Genomic DNA, 18,872 nt, shown 5'->3' with positions numbered 1-18,872 from the left:
TCACTGTAGGTTTTTAAAACTTCTCAAATCCTGTCTCCCTACTAAGTTTTGCTTTGTTGTATGCCCTCACTTTTGTTTATATATTAGCCTTGACTTCCCTTGTCAGCCACAGTTGTATTATTTTGCCATTTGAGTATTTCTTCATTTTAAGAATACATCTGTCCTGCACCTTCCTCATTTTTTCAGGAACTCACTCCACTTCTGCTCTGGTGTCATCCTCCCACCAGCTCCTTCCAGTTTACTCTGGCCAACTCCTTTCTCATACCGCTGTAATTTCCTTCACTCCACTGAAATACTGCTATGTCAGACTTTACTTTCTTCCTATCAAATTTCAAGTTGAACTCAATCATCTATTGATCACTGGCTCCTAAGGGCTCTTTTTCGTTAAGCTCCCTAATCACCTCTGGTACATTACCGTACAGTATAGCCAATCCCCCAGTGGACTCAATGACAAACTGCTCTAAAAAGCCATCTCATGGGCATTGAATAAACTCACTCTTGAGATCCATTCCCAATCAATCTGCATGTTAAAATCTCTCATGGTGATCATAACATTGCCTTTTTGAACTTTTCAATGTCGTAGAAACATAGAAAATATACAGCACAATACAGGCCCTTTGCCCCACAAATCTGTGCCGAACATGTCCCTACCTTAGAACTACCTAGGCTTTACCTATAGCCCTCTATTTTTCTAAACTCCATGTAACCATCCAGGAGTCTCTTAAAAGACCCTATCATTTCAGCCTCCACCACAGCCGCCAGCAGCCCATTCCACGCACTCACCACTCTCTGCGTATAAAAATCAAACAGCAACAACTCTGACATCTCCTCTGTACCTACTTCCAAGCACCTTAAAACTATGCCCTCTCGTGCAAGCCATTTCAGCCCTGGAGAAAAGCCTCTGACTATCCATACGATCAATGCCTCTTATTATCTTGTAGACCTCCATCAGGTCACCTCTCATCCTCCGTTGCTCCAAGGAGAAAAGGCCGAGTTCACTCAACCTATTCTCATAAGGCGTACTACCCAATCCAGGCAACATCCTTGTAGATCTCCTCTGCACCCTTTCTATGGTTTCCACGTCCTTCCTGTAGTGAGGCAACCAGAATTGAGCACAGTACTCCAAGTGGGGTCTGATCAGGGTCCTATATAGCTTCAATATTACCTGTGGGCTCTTAAACTCAATCCCATGATTGATGAAGGCCAATGTACCTATGTCTTCTTAACCACAGAGTCAACCTATGAATTGGGACCCCTAGATCCCTCTGATCCTCCACACTGCCAAGAGTCTTACCATTATTACTATACTCTGCCATCATATTTGACCTACCAGAATGAACCACTTCACACTTATCTGGGTTGAACGCCATCTGCCACTTCTCAGCCCAGTTTTGCATCCTATCAATGTCCCGTTGTAACCTCTGACAGCCCTCCACACTATCCACAACACCCCCAACCTTTGTGTCATCAGCAGATTTACTAACCCAACCCTCTTCCATCTCATCAAGGTCATTTACAAAAATCAGAAAGAGTAGGGGTCCCAGAAGAGACCCCTGAGGCACACCACTGGTCACTGGCCTCCATGCAGAATATGACCTGCCTACAACCACTCTTTGCCTCGTGGGCAAGCCAGTTCTGGATCCACAAAGCAATGTCTCCTTGGATCCCATGCCTCCTTACTTTCTCAATAAGCCTTGAATGGGGTACTGTATCAAATGCCTTGGTAAAATCCATATACACTACATCTACAGCTCTACCTTCATCAATGTGTTCAGTCACATCCTCAAAAAATTCAGTCAGGCTCGTAAGGCACGACCTGCCCTTGACAAAGCCATGCTGACAATTCCTAATCATATTACACTTCTCCAAATGTTCATAAATCCTGCCCCTCAGGATCTTCTCCATCAACTTATGAACGATTGAAGTAAGACTCACTGGCCTATAACATCTTGGGCTATCCCTACTCCCCTTCTTGAATAAGGGAACAACATCTGCAACCCTCCAATCCTCTGGAGCCTCTCCCATCCTCACTGACGATGCAAAGATCATTGCCAAAGGCTCAGCAATCTCCTTCCTCATTTTCCACAGTAGCCTGGGGTACATCCTGTCTGGTCCTGATGACTTACCCAACTTGATGCTTTCGTAAAGCTCCAGAACATCCTCTTCTTAATATCTACATTCTCAAGCTTTTCAGTGCACTGCAAGTCATCCCTACAATTGCCAAGATCCTTCTCCATAGTGAATACTGAAACAAAGTATTCATTGAGTACCTCCTCTATTTCCTCCGGTTCCATACACACTTTTCCACTGTCACACTTGATTGATCCTATTCTGTCACATCTTAGAGGGAGGGAGAGCGGCCAGATGACTTGGTGCATATTGGTACCAAATACACGTCCTGTTGTAATCTTTGATCCACATTCCAGCTACTGTCTCCAACTGCCATCAGGGTCGTTTTACTCTTGCAGTTTTATAACCCATAAGGATTCAACATCCTCCAATCGTATGTCACATCTTACCACTGATTTGATGCCATTCTTTACCAGCAGAGCCACGCCATACAAAGTGTAACCTTGGTCATCAAGTTCCCAACTACAACCATCTTTCAGCCACGATTCAGTGATGGCCACATTATACCTGACAATCTGTAGTAGTGCAACAATGTCATCCACCTTAATTTTTGTACGCCATGTATTGAGATATAACACTTTGAAAGCTCTATTTGCTACCTTTTGATTTTGCATCACCAATGCACTGATGCTTGCCCTGCTGGCTGTAATGTTGTCCTATCATCTACCTGCCCTGCCTGACAGTCTGACTGTATGTTATGCTTTTTTAACCATCTGTTCTATCCTGAGTGCCTTCATTCTGGTTCCTACCTGCCTGCCAAATTAGGTTAAACCCTCCCCAACAGCTCCAACAAAACTGCCTGCGAGAATATTAGTCCCCCTCTGGTTCAGGTGCAACCCGTCAGTTTTAAACAGGTCATGTCTCCCCCAGAAGAGATCCCAATGATTGAAGAATCTGAAGCCCTGCCTCCTGTGCCAGCTTCTCAGCCATATATTTATCTGCCGAATCGTCTGTAATAAGCCTTCAGCACCGACTCAACCTAAAGGTCATTCTTTAGGGTATCCTACACAATAACTCACAAGGCCCTTTGCATTTCTGCATTTTGAATTCTCTTCCCATATAAATAATAATCTGCCCATTTATTTCTTCCACCAAAATGCATAGCCATATACTCTCCAACATTGTATTTCATTGTATTTTCATTGTAACTCCCTGAAAACTGTAGTGAATTAGGAAGGAAGTCGAGAAGCAGGACCTCAAAGGTAGTAATCTCGGGATTACTGCCTGTGCCACATGACAGTGAGTATAGGAATAGAGTGAGGTGGTGGATAAATGTGTGGCTGAGGGATTGGAGCAGGGATTCAGATTTCAGAATCATTGGGACCTCTTTTGGGGCAGGCATGACACGTGCAAAGAGGACGGATTGCAGTGAAACCGAGGGAGAGGTTTGCTCAGGCTATTGGGGAGAGTGTAAACTAGAATTGGGGGGGGTGGGAACCGAACTGGAGACGGAGGAGGGGGCATTTGGCTCACAAGCAAGAGAGCATGTAGACAGTGTGAGAGGGAGGTGATGGAGAAGGGGTGCGCTCAGACTGATGGTTTGAGATGTGTCTATTTTAATGCAAGGAGTATCATGAACAAAGCGGATGAGCTTAGAGGTAGATCAGTACTTGAAGCTATGATATTGTGGCCATTACAGAGACTTGTATGGCTCAGGGGCAGGGATGGCTACTTAGAGTGCCAGGCTTTAGATGTCTCAGAAAGGACAGGGAGGGAGGCAAGAGGTGAGGGCGTGGCACTGCTGATCAGATATAATGTCATGGCTACAGAAAAGGAGGAAGTCATTGGGGGATTGTCTACTGAGTCTCTTGGAAATTAGAAACGGGAAGGGGTCAATAACTCTACTGGGTGTTTTTTATAGACCACCCAATAGTAACAGAGATATAGAGGAGCAGATAGGGAGACAGATTCTGGAACTGTGCAATAATAACGGTTGTTGTGGTGAGAGATTTTAATTTCCCCATATTGATTGGCATCTCCCTAGAGCAAGGAGTTTAGATTGGGTGGAGTTTGTTAGATATGTTCAGGAAGGTTTCCTGACACAATATGTCGATAAACCTACATGAGGAGAGACTGTTCTTGATCTGGTATTGGGAAATGAACCAGGTCAGGTGTCAGGTCTCTCAGTGGGAGAGCATTTGGAGATAGTGATCACAATTCTATCTCCTTTACCATAGCATTGGAGTGGGATAGGAAGTTAGGAAAGCGTTTAATTGGAGTAAGGGGAAATATGAAGCTATCAGGCAGGAACTTGGAAGCATAAATTGGGAACAGATGTTCTCAGGGAAATGTACGGCAGAAATATGGCAAATGTTCAGGGGATATTTGCGTGGAGTTCTGCATAGGTACATTACAATGAGAGGGAAAGGATGGTAGGGTACAGGAACCATAGTGTACAAAGGCTGTTTAAAATCTAGTCAAGAAGATAAGAAAAGCTTATGAAAGGTTCAAAAAACTAGGTAATGATAGAGATCTAGAAGATTATAAGGGTAGCAGGAAGGAGCTTAAGAAAGAATTTAGGAGAGCCAGAAGTGGCCATGAGAAAGCCTTGGTGGACAGGGTTAAGGAAAACCCCAAGGCATTCTACGAATATGTGAAGAGCAAGAGGGTAAGACGTGAGAGAATAGGACCAATCAAATGTGAAACTGGAAAAGTATGGGACTTCTGGGTCATCAAGGGAATGGCGGCGTAAGGAAAAGGTCTCTCGACAAAAAAGAAGGTAAACTGCCCCAAAATCGAATTTAGACAAATACTTAATATTGCATAACTATATTAATAAAAGGGGCAAGGATGATGTCTAAGAACAAGAATAAAAAGTCCGCTTCGAAGGCTGATAAACATAAAGAGATGCAGCAAGGCGATGAGCCTAGCTCCCCCATGGCAAGCCAGGACGGAGATAATGAGGGGGAATCGGTGACTCTATCTTTGATTCTCGGAGAGATTCGCGAGTTCCGACAAGATAACAGCAAACAGCTGGAAGATATTAAAGGAGAAATAGTAAAAACTAACTCGCGGATAGATGAAGCCGAAGCGAGGATTGTTGGAATTGAAGAGAAGCTACAAAACGCCGAGGAAGTGATAGCAGAAATGCTGAAGCTACAAGACCAGCTCCAGTGGAAACTAATAGATCAAGAAGGCCGCTCGAGAAGGGAAAATGTGAGGATCTACGGAGTTCCTGAAGGAACCGAAGGTAAACCCGGATTGATGATTCCCTTCGTGGAGAAGCTGCTTAGAGAGAACCTTGATATACCGGCCGCAAAAGACCTACAGATAGAAAGGGCTCACCGCGCGTTGGCACCACAGCCTCCAGCAGGCGCCCAGCCCAGATCGATTCTGATCAGATTTCTCAGTTACAGAACGAAGGAAGAGGTGCTTAAAAGAGCATGGCAAAAGAAAGGTTTCATGTGGAACAACTGCAAAATCAGTTTAGACCACGACTACGCACCGGGAATTCTTGCCAGATGGAAGGAATATACGGAAACACGGAGAGTCCTGAAGGAAAACAACATCAGATTCCAGACCCTGTATCCAGCTCGGCTGAGAGTCTTTTACGACGAAGGGACAAAAACTTGCGCTACGGTGGAGGAGGGAACGTTGGCCCTGGCGGACCGGGGACTACCTATTAAAGTTATCACCCAACCGGAGTCGCTACTGGAGAGGATTTGGCAGAAGTCGTGGCAGTTAGTGGGGCGAGGACGCTCCACTCGAACCAGAGTGTCAAACTACAAGGAAAAGCTGCAAATATTCAGACGTGAATGTACAGAGAATACAGATTAATTAAGAGAAATGACTGAAAAGAGTGAATTGGACTTAAAAGTAAAATGAAAACTGGTAACTGAAAATAAACTAGGCGGAATAACTTGAATGATAGCAATATGGTCGAGACATAAATAGGAGAAAATTCTCTGATTATTCAAACTGCTGAGGGCCCTCTAACACAGGGTGAAGATAGAGGTTATCCCTCTGAACTGAGGCGGGTCAGTGCTCAGGCCTCACTGTGGGAAGTCGGGAAAAATTTTCAAATGTTACACGTTCAGAAATGTCTAGGGTGTGGTTATATGTCTTGGTTTACTGTTGAGAAGGGATTGCTTACTGTTTGGTTAGAAAAGGAGAGTGCTTTTTTTCTACTAGAGAAAAATGCAAACTGAATTGGTAAAAATAATTTCCTATAATGTTAATGGGGTTTTGAATCCAATTAAAAGAAATAAGATTATGTCTAAATTGAAAAAAGAGAGGGCACAAATAGCTTTCCTCCAGGAAACACATATGAGCCAATCTGAACATGGAAAATTAAAAAGAATGGGCTTTAAGCATATATTTTATTCATCATAAATTGAGTCACAAAAGAGGGGTAGCTACTTTAATATCAAGTACTCTTAATTATGAACATATTTCAGAGACTAGAGACAAAGAAGGATGGTTTGTAAAAAATCACAGGAAGAATAGAAGGTACAGAAATAACATTGCTGAATGTTTATGCTCCTCCAGGTAGTGAATGGTCATTTTATAGACACATTTTTGACCTAATGGTCAGTTCTCGAGGGGTAGTAATTTGTGGAGGGGATTTTAATATTAGATTAAATCCTATATTAGATTCTTCAAGAATAGTTACTCAGAATAAACCTCTGACTCGGAAAGTGAATTCATTGATGGAGGAGTTGGGAATTATAGATGTCTGGAGGGAATTACACCCTACTAGTAAAGATTATACATATTACTCTTTCCCTCATTCAGCCTATTCAAGGATAGACTATTTCTTTATCTTTAATACAGATAGACTCAGGATAAAAAACTGTAATATTGCAACAATTGATCTGTTGGATCATAGCCCAGTCTCTATGTCTCTAATCCTGGAAAGGAAAATGAGGAAAACACTATGGAGGCTAAACTCACATATACTCAATAACCCGAAAGTAATGGAGAGATTAAGGGGAGAAATCAAAGAATATCGAGACCTTAATGACATGGGAGAAACATCACCAGTGATTTTATGGGATACATTGAAAGCTGTACTGAGAGGGAAAATTATTTCCATTACTACTCACATGAAAAAAATCAATGCACAAAAATTAGCAGACCTTCAAGGAAAATTAAAACAACTTCAAGTTGTAGATAGCAACAAAAGTAATTCAAATCAAAAACAGGAAATTAGGAAATTGCAAAGTGAAATTGATGATATTTATACGTTGGAAACTCAAAGAAATTTTCTTTACCTGAGACAAAAGAATTATGAAGTAGGAGGTAAATCAGCTAGATTATTAGCATATAAATTACGAAAACAACAAGCAGACAATACAATTCATAAAATAAAGAATCCAAAGACAAAGCTTGTGGAGAGTACAATAGGGAAAATTCAAGAGAGTTTTGAAACATATTATCGAGAGCTGTACTCCCAACCCCGGGCCCCCAATGAGCCCTATATAGACAGTGTATTGAATTTTTTAGATCTACCTAAACTTACAGATTTACAAAATGAAAGTTTATTAGAACCAGTAACTGTCAAAGAACTGAACGTGGCCATCTCTAGGTTAAAGGCTGGAAAGTCCCCGGGTTCTGATGGGTTTACCTCAGAGTGGTACAAGTCCCTGAAGACACAGTTAGCCCCATTACTACTTAACACCTTTAATTGGATCTTGCAGAGAGGAGAAACTCCACCTTACTGGAGAGAAGCGATTATTTCAGTTATTCCTAAAGAGGGTAAAGATAAACTAGAATGTGGCAATTATCGGCCAATTAGTGTTCTTAATTTAGATTACAAACTATTTACATCTATATTAGCGCGCAGATTGGAAAAGCTTTTACCTGGCCTAATCCATTTAGACCAGACTGGATTTATTCAACAAAGACAAACACAGGACAACATAAGGAGAACTCTGCACATATTAGAACAGGTTAATAAGAACGAGATAGAGACAATGGTAGTAGGATTGGACGCTGAGAAAGCTTTTGATTCGGTTAGTTGGGCATTCCTATACAGAGTGTTAGGAAGATTCGGCTTTCAAGAAAGGTTTATTAAAGTAATTCAGACTCTGTATGACAGCCCAACAGCCCGAATTAAGATAAATGGGGACCTCTCTGACTCCTTCATTTTAGAGAGAGGCACTAGACAGGGATGCCCAATTTCTCCTCTCCTTTTTGCGCTATATATTGAACCACTTGCCCAACTAATAAGACAGAGCGAAATCGTAAAAGGTATCAAGGTGGCAGGGATTGAACAGAAAGTGGCGTTATTCGCAGATGATGTTTTGGTCTATCTGAGTGAACCAGAAAAATCATTTATAGGATTGTTTACACTGTTGGATGACTTTGGGAAAATATCAGGTTATAAAATAAATGTAAAGAAAACGCAGGTTATGTCCCTAAATTATACACCATCCAAAAAATTGCAGGATACATACGATCTTAAGTGGGAAGCTAAATCATTAAAATATTTAGGAATAACCCTGCCGAAGGATCTTTCAACACTGTCACAGGTAAATTATGGGCCATTAATCTCAGAGATAAAAGCAGATATGCATAGATGGAATCTTATCCCCTTTTTAAGTTTAAATTCAAGGATAAATACTATAAAAATGAATATTCTTCCTCTGTTATTATATCTTTTCCGTACTTTACCAGTGGAGGTGGATGATAATCAATTCAGGGAATGGGACAAATGGATTTCCCGCTTCATTTGGCAAGGAAGGAAACCTAGAATTCGATATAACACCTTACAGTTAGGGAAGGAAGGAGGAGGTATGGTTCTTCCTTGCCTGAGAAATTATTTTTATGCCTCACAGATAACCCCTCTGTTATATTGGTGTAATAGGGAATATAAGGCTAGATGGAAGGAAATAGAATTTGGATTAGTTGACAGTTTTCCTCTTCAGGCCTCAATAGCTGACAAAGGATTGATGGCCCAGTTGGAAAAATTTAATAACGCTTGGATAAATCTTACATTAAAAGTATGGCAGAAGGTGGTTAATTCATGTGGAATTAATAACATGTTAAAACTCTTTAGATGGTGTGCATATGATACCGAATTCCTTCCCAACAGAGGAGATAAAAGATTTGAGCTATGGATAAAGAAAGGTCTTACAACCTACCTCTCTTTTATAGATAAAAGAGTATTACAAAGTTTCCAAATCCTGCAGGACAAACATGGCCTAGAACATAATGACTTTTTTTAGGTACCTTCAAATACGAAACTATGTTAACCAGAGTTGTAGATATACAGACCTATCAACAGTAAAATTAGAATTTTTCAAGATTCTGAATTCGGCTTGCAGTTCAATACCTAGTAAATCAGTTTCTCGCCTATATAATGCACTCTCCCATGCTAAAAATGTAAATACACCGTATATTAAATAGAAGTGGGAGAAAGAAGCGGGGTTGGTACTTTCAGAGGAGGCTTGGGGGAAAATCTGCAGCTTTCAATGGTCCTCGACTAATTCTTTGACTTGGAGAGAACATTGTTGGAAAAACATTATAAGATACTTCAAGACCCCATATCAGGAAAAATATAAAGATACAAACGTGATGTGTTGGAGAAGGTGCGGCTCCAAGGAGGCAAATCATTTTCATATTTTCTGGGATTGCCCTAAATTAAGTCTATTTTGGGAAGGTATTCATAGAATATTAGTTAAGGTACTTAGGTCCCAGATACCTCTGAACTTTGAGACGCTCTATTTGGGGCATGTATTGTTCCTTGAACAGAAGGAAGATATAAAGTTGCTGCAGGCCCTCTTAGCGGCAAGTAAGAAATCAATCAATAGAAAATGGCTAAATCCAATACCACCTCCATTAGAAGATTGGTACGAAATTATTTTGGAAATATTTAAAATGGAAAAGTTGACTTACTCCCTGAGAACTCAAAAAGAAACATTTTATCAAATCTGGAATAAATGGATTGAATATATAACCCCAATGCGAGCAGACTTTAGATGACTCTCCTAATGATTTATATTGCTCTTCTCATCAACACAGTAATATTGCTAACGTAAGCACCCCTAGTCTAAATGTTTGTTTTTTTTTGGAAAATAGAGAATTAACACAAGTAAAGGGAAAGATTTGGGAAAGGAATTAAAAAAAAATGAAAAAATTAAGTAAATAAGTACATACGGATTGGATAATTATGTCTGCGGGCAGGAACAAGCACGAACAAATTGGGATATAAACACCTACAATGGTTGGTATATAGGCTTGTATGCAACATTTTGGACCAGTGGAAATGGTCCAGAAGGGTTGTATGGAAACTATTATTACCATTTTTCTTAACAACTAATTTCATTACTTAGCCTAATAGGTTAGATTTACCACAGTACATAATTATCTATTTAAATGTTTATTTTCCTTTTATATCATCTCAATGTGTACTTAAGAATGTATAAATAATTGTAGTTTTATACATATAAAAAAATGGAAAAGGTTATATGTGTGAAAAAAGTACATGATAATTGTGAATTCCTTATCCAATAAAAATAAAATTAAAAAAAAAAGAAACTGGAAAAGTATGTATGGAACCGGAGGAGATAGCGGAGATACATGAATACATTGCTTGGGTATTCACTGCGGAAAAGGGCCTTGGTGATTGTAAGGAGGGCTTGCAGCGTAATGAAAAGCTTTAGCATATAGACATTAAGAAAGAGGATATATACTGGTGATTTTGGAAAGCATCAAGTCACCAGTACCAGACAAGATACACCCTAGGCTACTGAGGGAGGAGATTGCTGAGCCTCTGGCAATGGGTTGCAGATGTTGTTCCCTTAATCAAGAAAGGGAGTAGAGATAGCTGAGGAAATTATAGACCAGTGAGTCTTACTTCAGTGGTTGGTAAGTTGATGGGAAAGATCATGAGAGGCAGGATTTATGAAGATTTGGAGAGGCATAATATGATTAGAAATAGTCAGCATGACTGTTTCAAAGGCAAGTCGTGCCTTACGAGCTTAATTGAATTTTTTGAGGATGTGACTAAACACATTGAAGGTAGAGCAGTAGATGTAGTGTATATGGATTTCAGCAAGGCATTTGATAAGGTACCCCATTCAAGGCTTATTGAGAAAGTAAGGAGGCATGGGATCCAAGGGGACCTTACTTTGTGGTTCCAGAATTGGCTTGCCCACAGAAGGCAAAAAGTGGTTGTGGACTGGTCATGTTCTGCATGGAGGCTGGTGACCAGTGGTGTGCCTCAGGGATCTGTTCTGGGACCCCTTCTCCATAACTTTTATGAATGACCTGGATGAGGAAGTGGAGGGATGGGTTAGTAAATTTGCTGATAACATAAAGGTTAGGGGTGTTGTGGATAGTGTGGAGGACTGTCAGAGGTTATAGTGGGACATAATTGGATGCAAAACTACGCTGAGAAGTGGCAGATGAAGTTCAACCCAGATAAGTGTGAGGTGGTTCATTTTGGTAGGTCAAATATGGCAGAATATAGTATTAATGGTAAGACTCTTAGCAGTGTGAATGATCAGAGGGATCTTGGTGCCTGTGTCCACAGGATACTCAAAGCTGCTGCGCAGGTTTACTCTGGTTAAGACAGCATATGGTGCAGTGGCCTTCATCAATTGTGGGATTGAGTTTAGGAGCCGAGGCTTAATGTTACAGTTACGTAGGACCCTGGTCAGACCCCACTTGGAGTACTGTGCTCAGTTCTGGTCACCTCTCTACAGGAAGTATGTAGAAACTATAGTAAGGGTGCAGAGGAGATTTACAAGGATGTTGCCTGGATTGGGGAGCATGCATTATGAGAATAGGTTGAGTGAACTTGGCCTTTTTTCCTTAGAGCAACGGAGGATGAGAGGTGACCTGATAGAGGTGTTTACGATGAGAGGCATAAACATTATGGACAGAAATTGCATTACTATCATTTTCTTTTGATGGGTATTTGAGCTGTGCTGAGCCATACTGTCGTGGGTGTGGAGAGAGAACATTGGGCCAAGCACATATCCTTGGTACGTCTGTGTTGATTGTCAGTGAGAAGGGGGTGTTATTTTAATCTGCAAAGACTGGTCTGGTGAGAAGTCAAGGATCTGGTTGCAGAGGGAGGTACAGAGGCCCAGGTTTTGGAGCTTTTTGATTAGAAGTGAGGGTATGATTGCGTTGAATGCTGAGCTGTAGTTAGTAGACAGCAGCTTGTAGCAGGTACACCATCAGGACTTGACACCTTACAAGAGTTCACGCTCTTGAAAGATGTTCTGATGTTGTCCTCTGAGACAGAGATCATTGGGTCAGCGGATGCTGCAGGGATTTGTATAGATGTATCCTCAATACCAGAAGATTTGATTGGCACTCCATTGAGTTCTTAGTTTATGACCAATGGCGACATCTTGCAGACAGCTTATGGATAGTTTGCAAAACCACTGGATCTCTCCCTCTCCCAGTGTAGAGTGCCCTCCTGCTTCAAATTATCCATCATTTTCCGTGTACCAAAAAAGACCAAGGTAAAATGCCTGAATGACTGGCATCCTGTTGCATTTACTTCAACAACAAGCAAATGCTTTGAGAGGCTGGTCAAGGATTACATCTGCAGTTTGCTACCACCCAAACTGGACCCCCTACAATTCGCCTACTGACACAACCGGTCGACAGATGACGCAATAGCCACTGTTCTACATACCGTCCTTGTACATCTGGAGAAGAAGAATGCTCATGTCAGAATGCTGTTCTCGGACTACAGTTCATCATTCAACACTATAAATCCATCCAGGCTCAACAAGAAGCTCGGCCTTCACCCTGCCTTGTGCAGCTGGATCCTGGACTTCCTGTCAGATCGCCGGCAGGTGATAAGAGTGATCTTCCTCACCTCCACACCTCTGACTCGCAACACGGAAGCCCCTCAAGACTGTACTAAGTCCCCTCCTTTACTCCCTGTATACCCATGACTGCATCGTCACCCACAGCTCTAATCTGCTAATTAAATTTGCTGACAACACTACATTGATTGGCCTAATCTTAAACAATAACGAGGTGACCTACAGGGAAACACAGAAACATAGAAAATAGGTGCAGGAGTAGGCCATTTGGCCCTTCGAGCCTGCACCGCCATTTATTATGATCATGGCTGATCATCCAACTCAGAACCCAGCCTTCCCTCCATACCCCCTGACCCCTGTAGCCACAAGGGCCATATCTAACTCCCTCTTAAACATAGCCAATGAACTGGCCTCAACAGTTTCCTGTGGCAGAGAATTCCACAGATTCACCACTCTCTGTGTGAAGAAGTTTTTCCTAATCTCGGTCCCAAAAGGCTTCCCCTCTATCCTCAAACTGTGACCCCTCGTTCTGGACTTCCCCAACATCGGGAACAGTGGTGTCAAGAAAACAACCTCTCCCTCAATGTTTCAAAAACAAAGTAGCTGGTCGTGGATTACAGGAGGAATGGAGATGGGCTAACCTCTATTGACATCAGTGGATCTGGGGTTGAGAGGGTAAACAGCTTTAAGTTCCTTGGCATCCACATCACTGAGAACCTCACATGGTCTGTACACTCCAACTGTGTGGTGAAAAAGGAACAACACAGCCTCTTTCACCTCAGATGGTTCAGGAAGTTTGGTATAGGTCCCCAGATCCTAATAACTTTCTACAGGGGTGCAATTGAGAGCATCCTGACTGGCTGCATCACTGTGTGGTATGGGAACTGTACCTTCCTTAGTCGCAGGACTCTGCAGAGAGTGGTGTGGGCAACCCAGCGCATCTGTACAATTGTGAACTTGCCATAATTCAGGATACTTACAAAGACAGCTATGGAAAAAAGGGCCAGTAGGATCTTTGGGGACCCGAACCACCCCAACCACAGTCTATTCCAGCTGCTACCATCTGGGAAACGGTACCGCAGCATAAAAGCCAGGACCAACAGACTCAAGGACAGCTTCTTCCACCAGGCCATCAGACTGATTAATTTGCTCTGATTTGACTGCATTTCTATGTTACACTGACTGTTCTATTTATTATAAGTTATTATAAATTACTATGATTGCACATTTAGACGGTGACGTAACGTAAAGATTTTTACTTGTGTATGTGAAAGATGTAAGAAATAAAGTCAATTCGATTCAAATTTGATTCCCTATTCCTTCTGAACTGTGATGGATGTATTCAACTTTTAAGTATGTATTTCTTTGGTTGACTAAAGGATCAGGGGGATTTGGCATGGGGTGCAGCAGTGGCTGTTGCTGGGGGTGCACGCTGCATCTATTCCTAATGGCGGAACACTTGTTCATGGTCAGCTCCATTACTCCACACCACTTAATGTATCAAGCCAGATTAAAATGGAGCCGAGAACAGAGAATGAATGGATTTTCAATGCCATGTTCCTACTTTTGATCGATCTCCCTCTTGGCTGCTGCAGGCAGAAGGTACAGGAGTCCTGGGTCCTGAACTGCAAAATTCAATCACGCTAGCGGCTCATGACTGCAGATTCACTTTTGGCTGTGCTTTGATGTTTAATGGCCTCAGCGATGAACACGCTTCACTATTTGCGCGATTTGATTGAGTTGCTCTGGCATGGAACTGGATCTGCTGCTGTGGCCTGCAACCATTGACATGTCACTGAACTGATTGATTTGTTGGTTGTGGCCATTGGCTCTTGGACTGGCTTCACCCGCCTTGGTCGCTCCTAGTTGTGGACTCATTTTTGGGGAGTCTGCAGTTTGCTGATTAATATTCTGTGTTATTTGTTTGCGATTTGTTCTTTTGCAAGTTTGATGGTCTTGTGTAGAAGTTTTTCTATAAATGGGTTATATAGTATTTCTTTGTTTTGTGGCTACCTGCAAAAAGATGAATCTCAAGGTTGTATACTTTGTACATACTTTGATAATGTGCTTTGAGATTTGAACTTTAATTTTTCAGACTGTTCAGAGATTAATAAATGCCACATTTTGCTTTTTTTTTAGGAGACGGTTTGACCTGCAAAATCCATCCAGAATGGATCGTAATGTAGAGATGTTTATGACAATAGAAAAGACTTTGGTGCAGGTATGTTTGTCAGTAGGTCAGACTGCAATGGTGGGAAAATCACAGCTTTTCTAATGAAGTGTCTCTGACTAAGACATAACCTCTTGAACATGAGATTCTGCAGATGCTGGAAACCCAAAGCAACACGTATGAAACTTGGGTCAGCCAGCATCTATGGAGAGGAATAAACAGATGACATTTTGTGGAGTGACCTTTCATCAGGGCATAAATTCCTGTTTCTCTTCTCATAAGCACAGCCCAACTAGCTGAATATTTCTGATATTTTCTGTTACTTCAGCTTTGCTGCATCTGCAGTGTTTTTAAAATTTTTCTGGTACAATTTTCATCTGACTGAATATTCTGTACTGATTTGGATGGCAATTTATTCTCATGTTATTCATGGGAGATGCTTTGGTAGCATGACGTTAAGTCAGTATTTGTAAACTCATGATAAACACTTAAAAACCACATGATTTCGTGCACATGCAACACTGAGGAAAATGATCTGTTTTCTCAGGAATTCAGTATTTTGTGGCCATGTTTGAACCGTTGACATCCTGATGAATCAAGAACATGTCAGCCTCTGCCTTAAATACATTCAGTGACCTGGCGTCCAAAGCTGACTGGCAAGAAATTCCACAGATTCACGACCCTCTGGGTAAAGAAATCCCTCATTGCTGCCCTAAAGGAACATCCCTCTATTCTGAGACTGTGCCCTCTGGTCCTAGACTCAACAACTATAGGAAACGTCCTCTCCACATGGAAATTTACAGCCCATTACAGGCCCTTCGGCCCACAATGTTGTGCCGCTCTAGACTCTGCCTCGAATTTCCCTTGTACATCGCCCTCTATTTTTCTAAGCTCCATGTACCTATCTAAGAGGCTCTTAAGACTATTATATCTGCTTTATCTAGGCCTTTCAACATTCTGTAGATTTCAGTGAGGTTTTCTTTCTTACCTCCACGTCCAGGATCAGAGCCATCAAACACTCCTCATATGTTAACCATTTCATTCCTGGGATTATTCTTCTGAACCTCTCTGAACCCTCTCACAATATGGACCCAAAATGCTCTCAATACTCTGTGCAGTGTGACCAATGCCTTTATAAAGCCTCTGCATCACATTCTTGTTTTTGTATTCCAGTCCTCTTGAAATGAATGCTAACATTGCATTTGCCTTCCTTATCTTTGACTGAACCTGCAAATTAATCTTTAGGGAATCCTGCAGGAGGTAATTTTGTACCTGTGATTTAGTTTTTAGTTTTCTCCCCATTTGGAAAATAGTCAAAGGTTCAAAGGTGCAATTTAATGTCAGAGAAATGTATACAGTATACATCCTGAAATGCTTTTTCTTCGCAGCCATCCACGAAAACAGAGGAGTGCCCTAAGAATGAATGACGGTTAAATGTTAGAACTCCAAAGTCCCCCCCACTCTTTCCCTCCAGCAAGCAGCAGCAAAGCAACAATCCCCTTCTCCCACCGGCAAAAATAAAGCGCACCCACTACCAGCACTCAAGCGTGAGCAAAGCAATAGCAAAGACACGGACTTTTAGTTACCCCAAAGACTACATTATTCACCTGATAATTTGACATGCTGCAGGCTCTCTCTCTCCTAATAAGGGAGAAAGAGGTGACTCAATTTTCCAATGAGCAGGGAGACATAACAAACAACTTGCTGGTTTACGATGTTAAAAGTCTGTTACGTCGCTTTTCTCGAGCTCTGTGCCTAAAGTTCACCAAGATCCCAGGTCCCCAGGCACACAGCAGATGTTCCAACTCTCTCAACGACACACAGGTCTCCTGTGGTGACACCGACCCTTGATCCGCCAGTCTCTAGTTCCTCGATCTCAGGCTTCTGAATCCGTGCCGAAATCTTAGGCCAAGCCTCTGGCATGCCGAATAGCGGCTGATTGTGGAGCCCCGAGAGCGGGTCCCATTCCTGCAAAGATCCGTGGTCAGCGTGTAACTCCAGATCAGGGTCTTCAAAAGAGCCCTGAAAGGGAAAAATAGAGATATTAGAGATGGAAATAGAACTGTTTTCGAAGATGCAAGGAAAGAAGTTGCTGTTGGGTGCCATGACTACTTAGCTCTGCCTCCTACGCTCTTATTCCTTTACTAAAATGCATGACCGTATTCTTCCCTAGTACCTACCTTGATCCTACCATGTAGACAGCGTGAGGTGAGGTTGCCAGAAACTTGACGCACCCCCTATTGCATTTAGTTCTGGGAGATTTCCTCCATAATTAAATGGCAGTGCAGATACTGTGCTTATAGAACTTTGCTGTTTGAAATCTACAGAATTTTTAAAAGTTCCTTTATCACTGAGTAAATTTTTTTTTAGAATAATTGTTTGACAAGACCAACGATCTACCTCTCTCCTGAACTTGACCAGAAGCTTGCAAGTAAATGGAAAGATACTGTTAAGAGACACCAGGTATATTTTTTATCTAATTGAAGAATAGTCTTTATGTTAGCATTTTCAATTGTGCATTGTGACTCTCTCTATCTATCTGTCTATATAGTGTGTGTATAAAATATGGGCAAGGGGCTGTCTTGTGTATTTTGTATTATGCACATATGGAATTGTATGAAATTGGTTCACACTGCTAATATCTGCACACTTTTACACATTTAGGGAACAATAACAGAAGAAAAATCAAAAGCTTCTCATTTAATTTATCCTATTCCAAGTTCTCTGGATGAAGGTAGGAGATATTGTGATTGCACTTGAGTTCCCACCCGGGCATAGATTTGGAGATTATATTAATACTGGAAATAGTTAATAAGTGAACTTGGGTGCATATGTTCCAGAAGTAAATTGTTTGCTGTTCCTGTTGGAACAAAGGAAATAAATTTGCTGAGCTCAATGTCTGTTTCCTTTTCTGACCTTCATTGTTTTCTGTTGCAGACGAATGGTTGAGACCTGTGATGAAACGAGACAAGCAGGTGCTGGTGCACTGGGGAATGTTCCCAGATAGGTGTGTGCTGCTGTGAATGTAGTAACGCTGTGTGTGGAGAGTGTGAACTAGTGGAACTGTATGCTTGTGCTGTTTGATCAGCCAGCTCCATCATAGGCACTAGCCTCCCCAGTATCGACATCTTCAAAAGGTGATGCCTCAAAAAGTCAACAGCCATCATCAAAGTCCAAAGTAAATTTATTTACAAAGTACATATATGTCACCATATAAACCCTGAGATTAATTTTCTTGTGGGCATACTCAATTGATGATAAAATAATAACCATAATAGAATCAATGAAAGACTGCATCAGCTTGGGCATTCAGCCGGAGTGTAGAAGACGGCACACTGGAAATGCTAAAAGAAAGAAATAATAATAAATAATAAACAACAAATGTCAGGAACATGAGATGGAGAGTCCTTGGAGTGATTCCATAGTTGTAGGAATGGTTCAATGAAAGCGCAAGTGAAGTTATCCCCTTTGCATCAAGCGCTTAGTGGTTGAGAGGTAATAAGAACATAAGAAATAGGAGCAGGAGTAGGCCATCCAGCCCATCGAGCCTGCCCCACCATTCAATAAGATCATGGCTGATCTGTCCGTAAACTCAGCTCCATCTACCTGCCTTCCACAGATTCACCACTCTCTGGGAAGAACAGTTTCTCCTCTTCTCCATCCTAAATATTCTCCCCTGAACCTTGTTCCCCTAGTTCTAGTCTCACCTACCAATGGAAACAACTTTCCTACTTCTATCTTATCTATCCTTTTAAAAATTTTGTATAAGATCCCCTCTCATTCTTCTGAACTGCAGAGGGTATAGTCTCAATTTAACTAATATGTGACTTCGAACTGCA

At 41.6% G+C, this 18,872-nt stretch overlaps 1 protein-coding gene across 4 annotated transcripts in view; it reads left to right on the top strand.

The window, feature by feature from the left end:
- Nucleotides 1-18,872, top strand: part of smarcc1a (SWI/SNF related, matrix associated, actin dependent regulator of chromatin, subfamily c, member 1a) — a 212,655-nt gene that overhangs the window by 35,015 nt on the left and 158,768 nt on the right. For all 4 annotated transcript variants that reach the window (XM_063067509.1, XM_063067500.1, XM_063067505.1 and 1 more), the window contains exons 4-7: nucleotides 15,003-15,084; nucleotides 17,404-17,496; nucleotides 17,698-17,767; nucleotides 17,971-18,040. In XM_063067509.1, coding sequence (XP_062923579.1) covers nucleotides 15,003-15,084; nucleotides 17,404-17,496; nucleotides 17,698-17,767; nucleotides 17,971-18,040 — 315 coding nt within the window. The remainder of the gene's footprint in view (nucleotides 1-15,002; nucleotides 15,085-17,403; nucleotides 17,497-17,697; nucleotides 17,768-17,970; nucleotides 18,041-18,872) is intronic.

The sequence above is a fragment of the Mobula hypostoma genome, chromosome 1 (assembly GCF_963921235.1).
Source record: "Mobula hypostoma chromosome 1, sMobHyp1.1, whole genome shotgun sequence".
Lineage (NCBI taxonomy): Eukaryota > Metazoa > Chordata > Chondrichthyes > Myliobatiformes > Myliobatidae > Mobula > Mobula hypostoma.
Note: the sequence above shows the minus strand (reverse complement) of the source record. Positions and strands in the feature narration are given on the sequence as shown.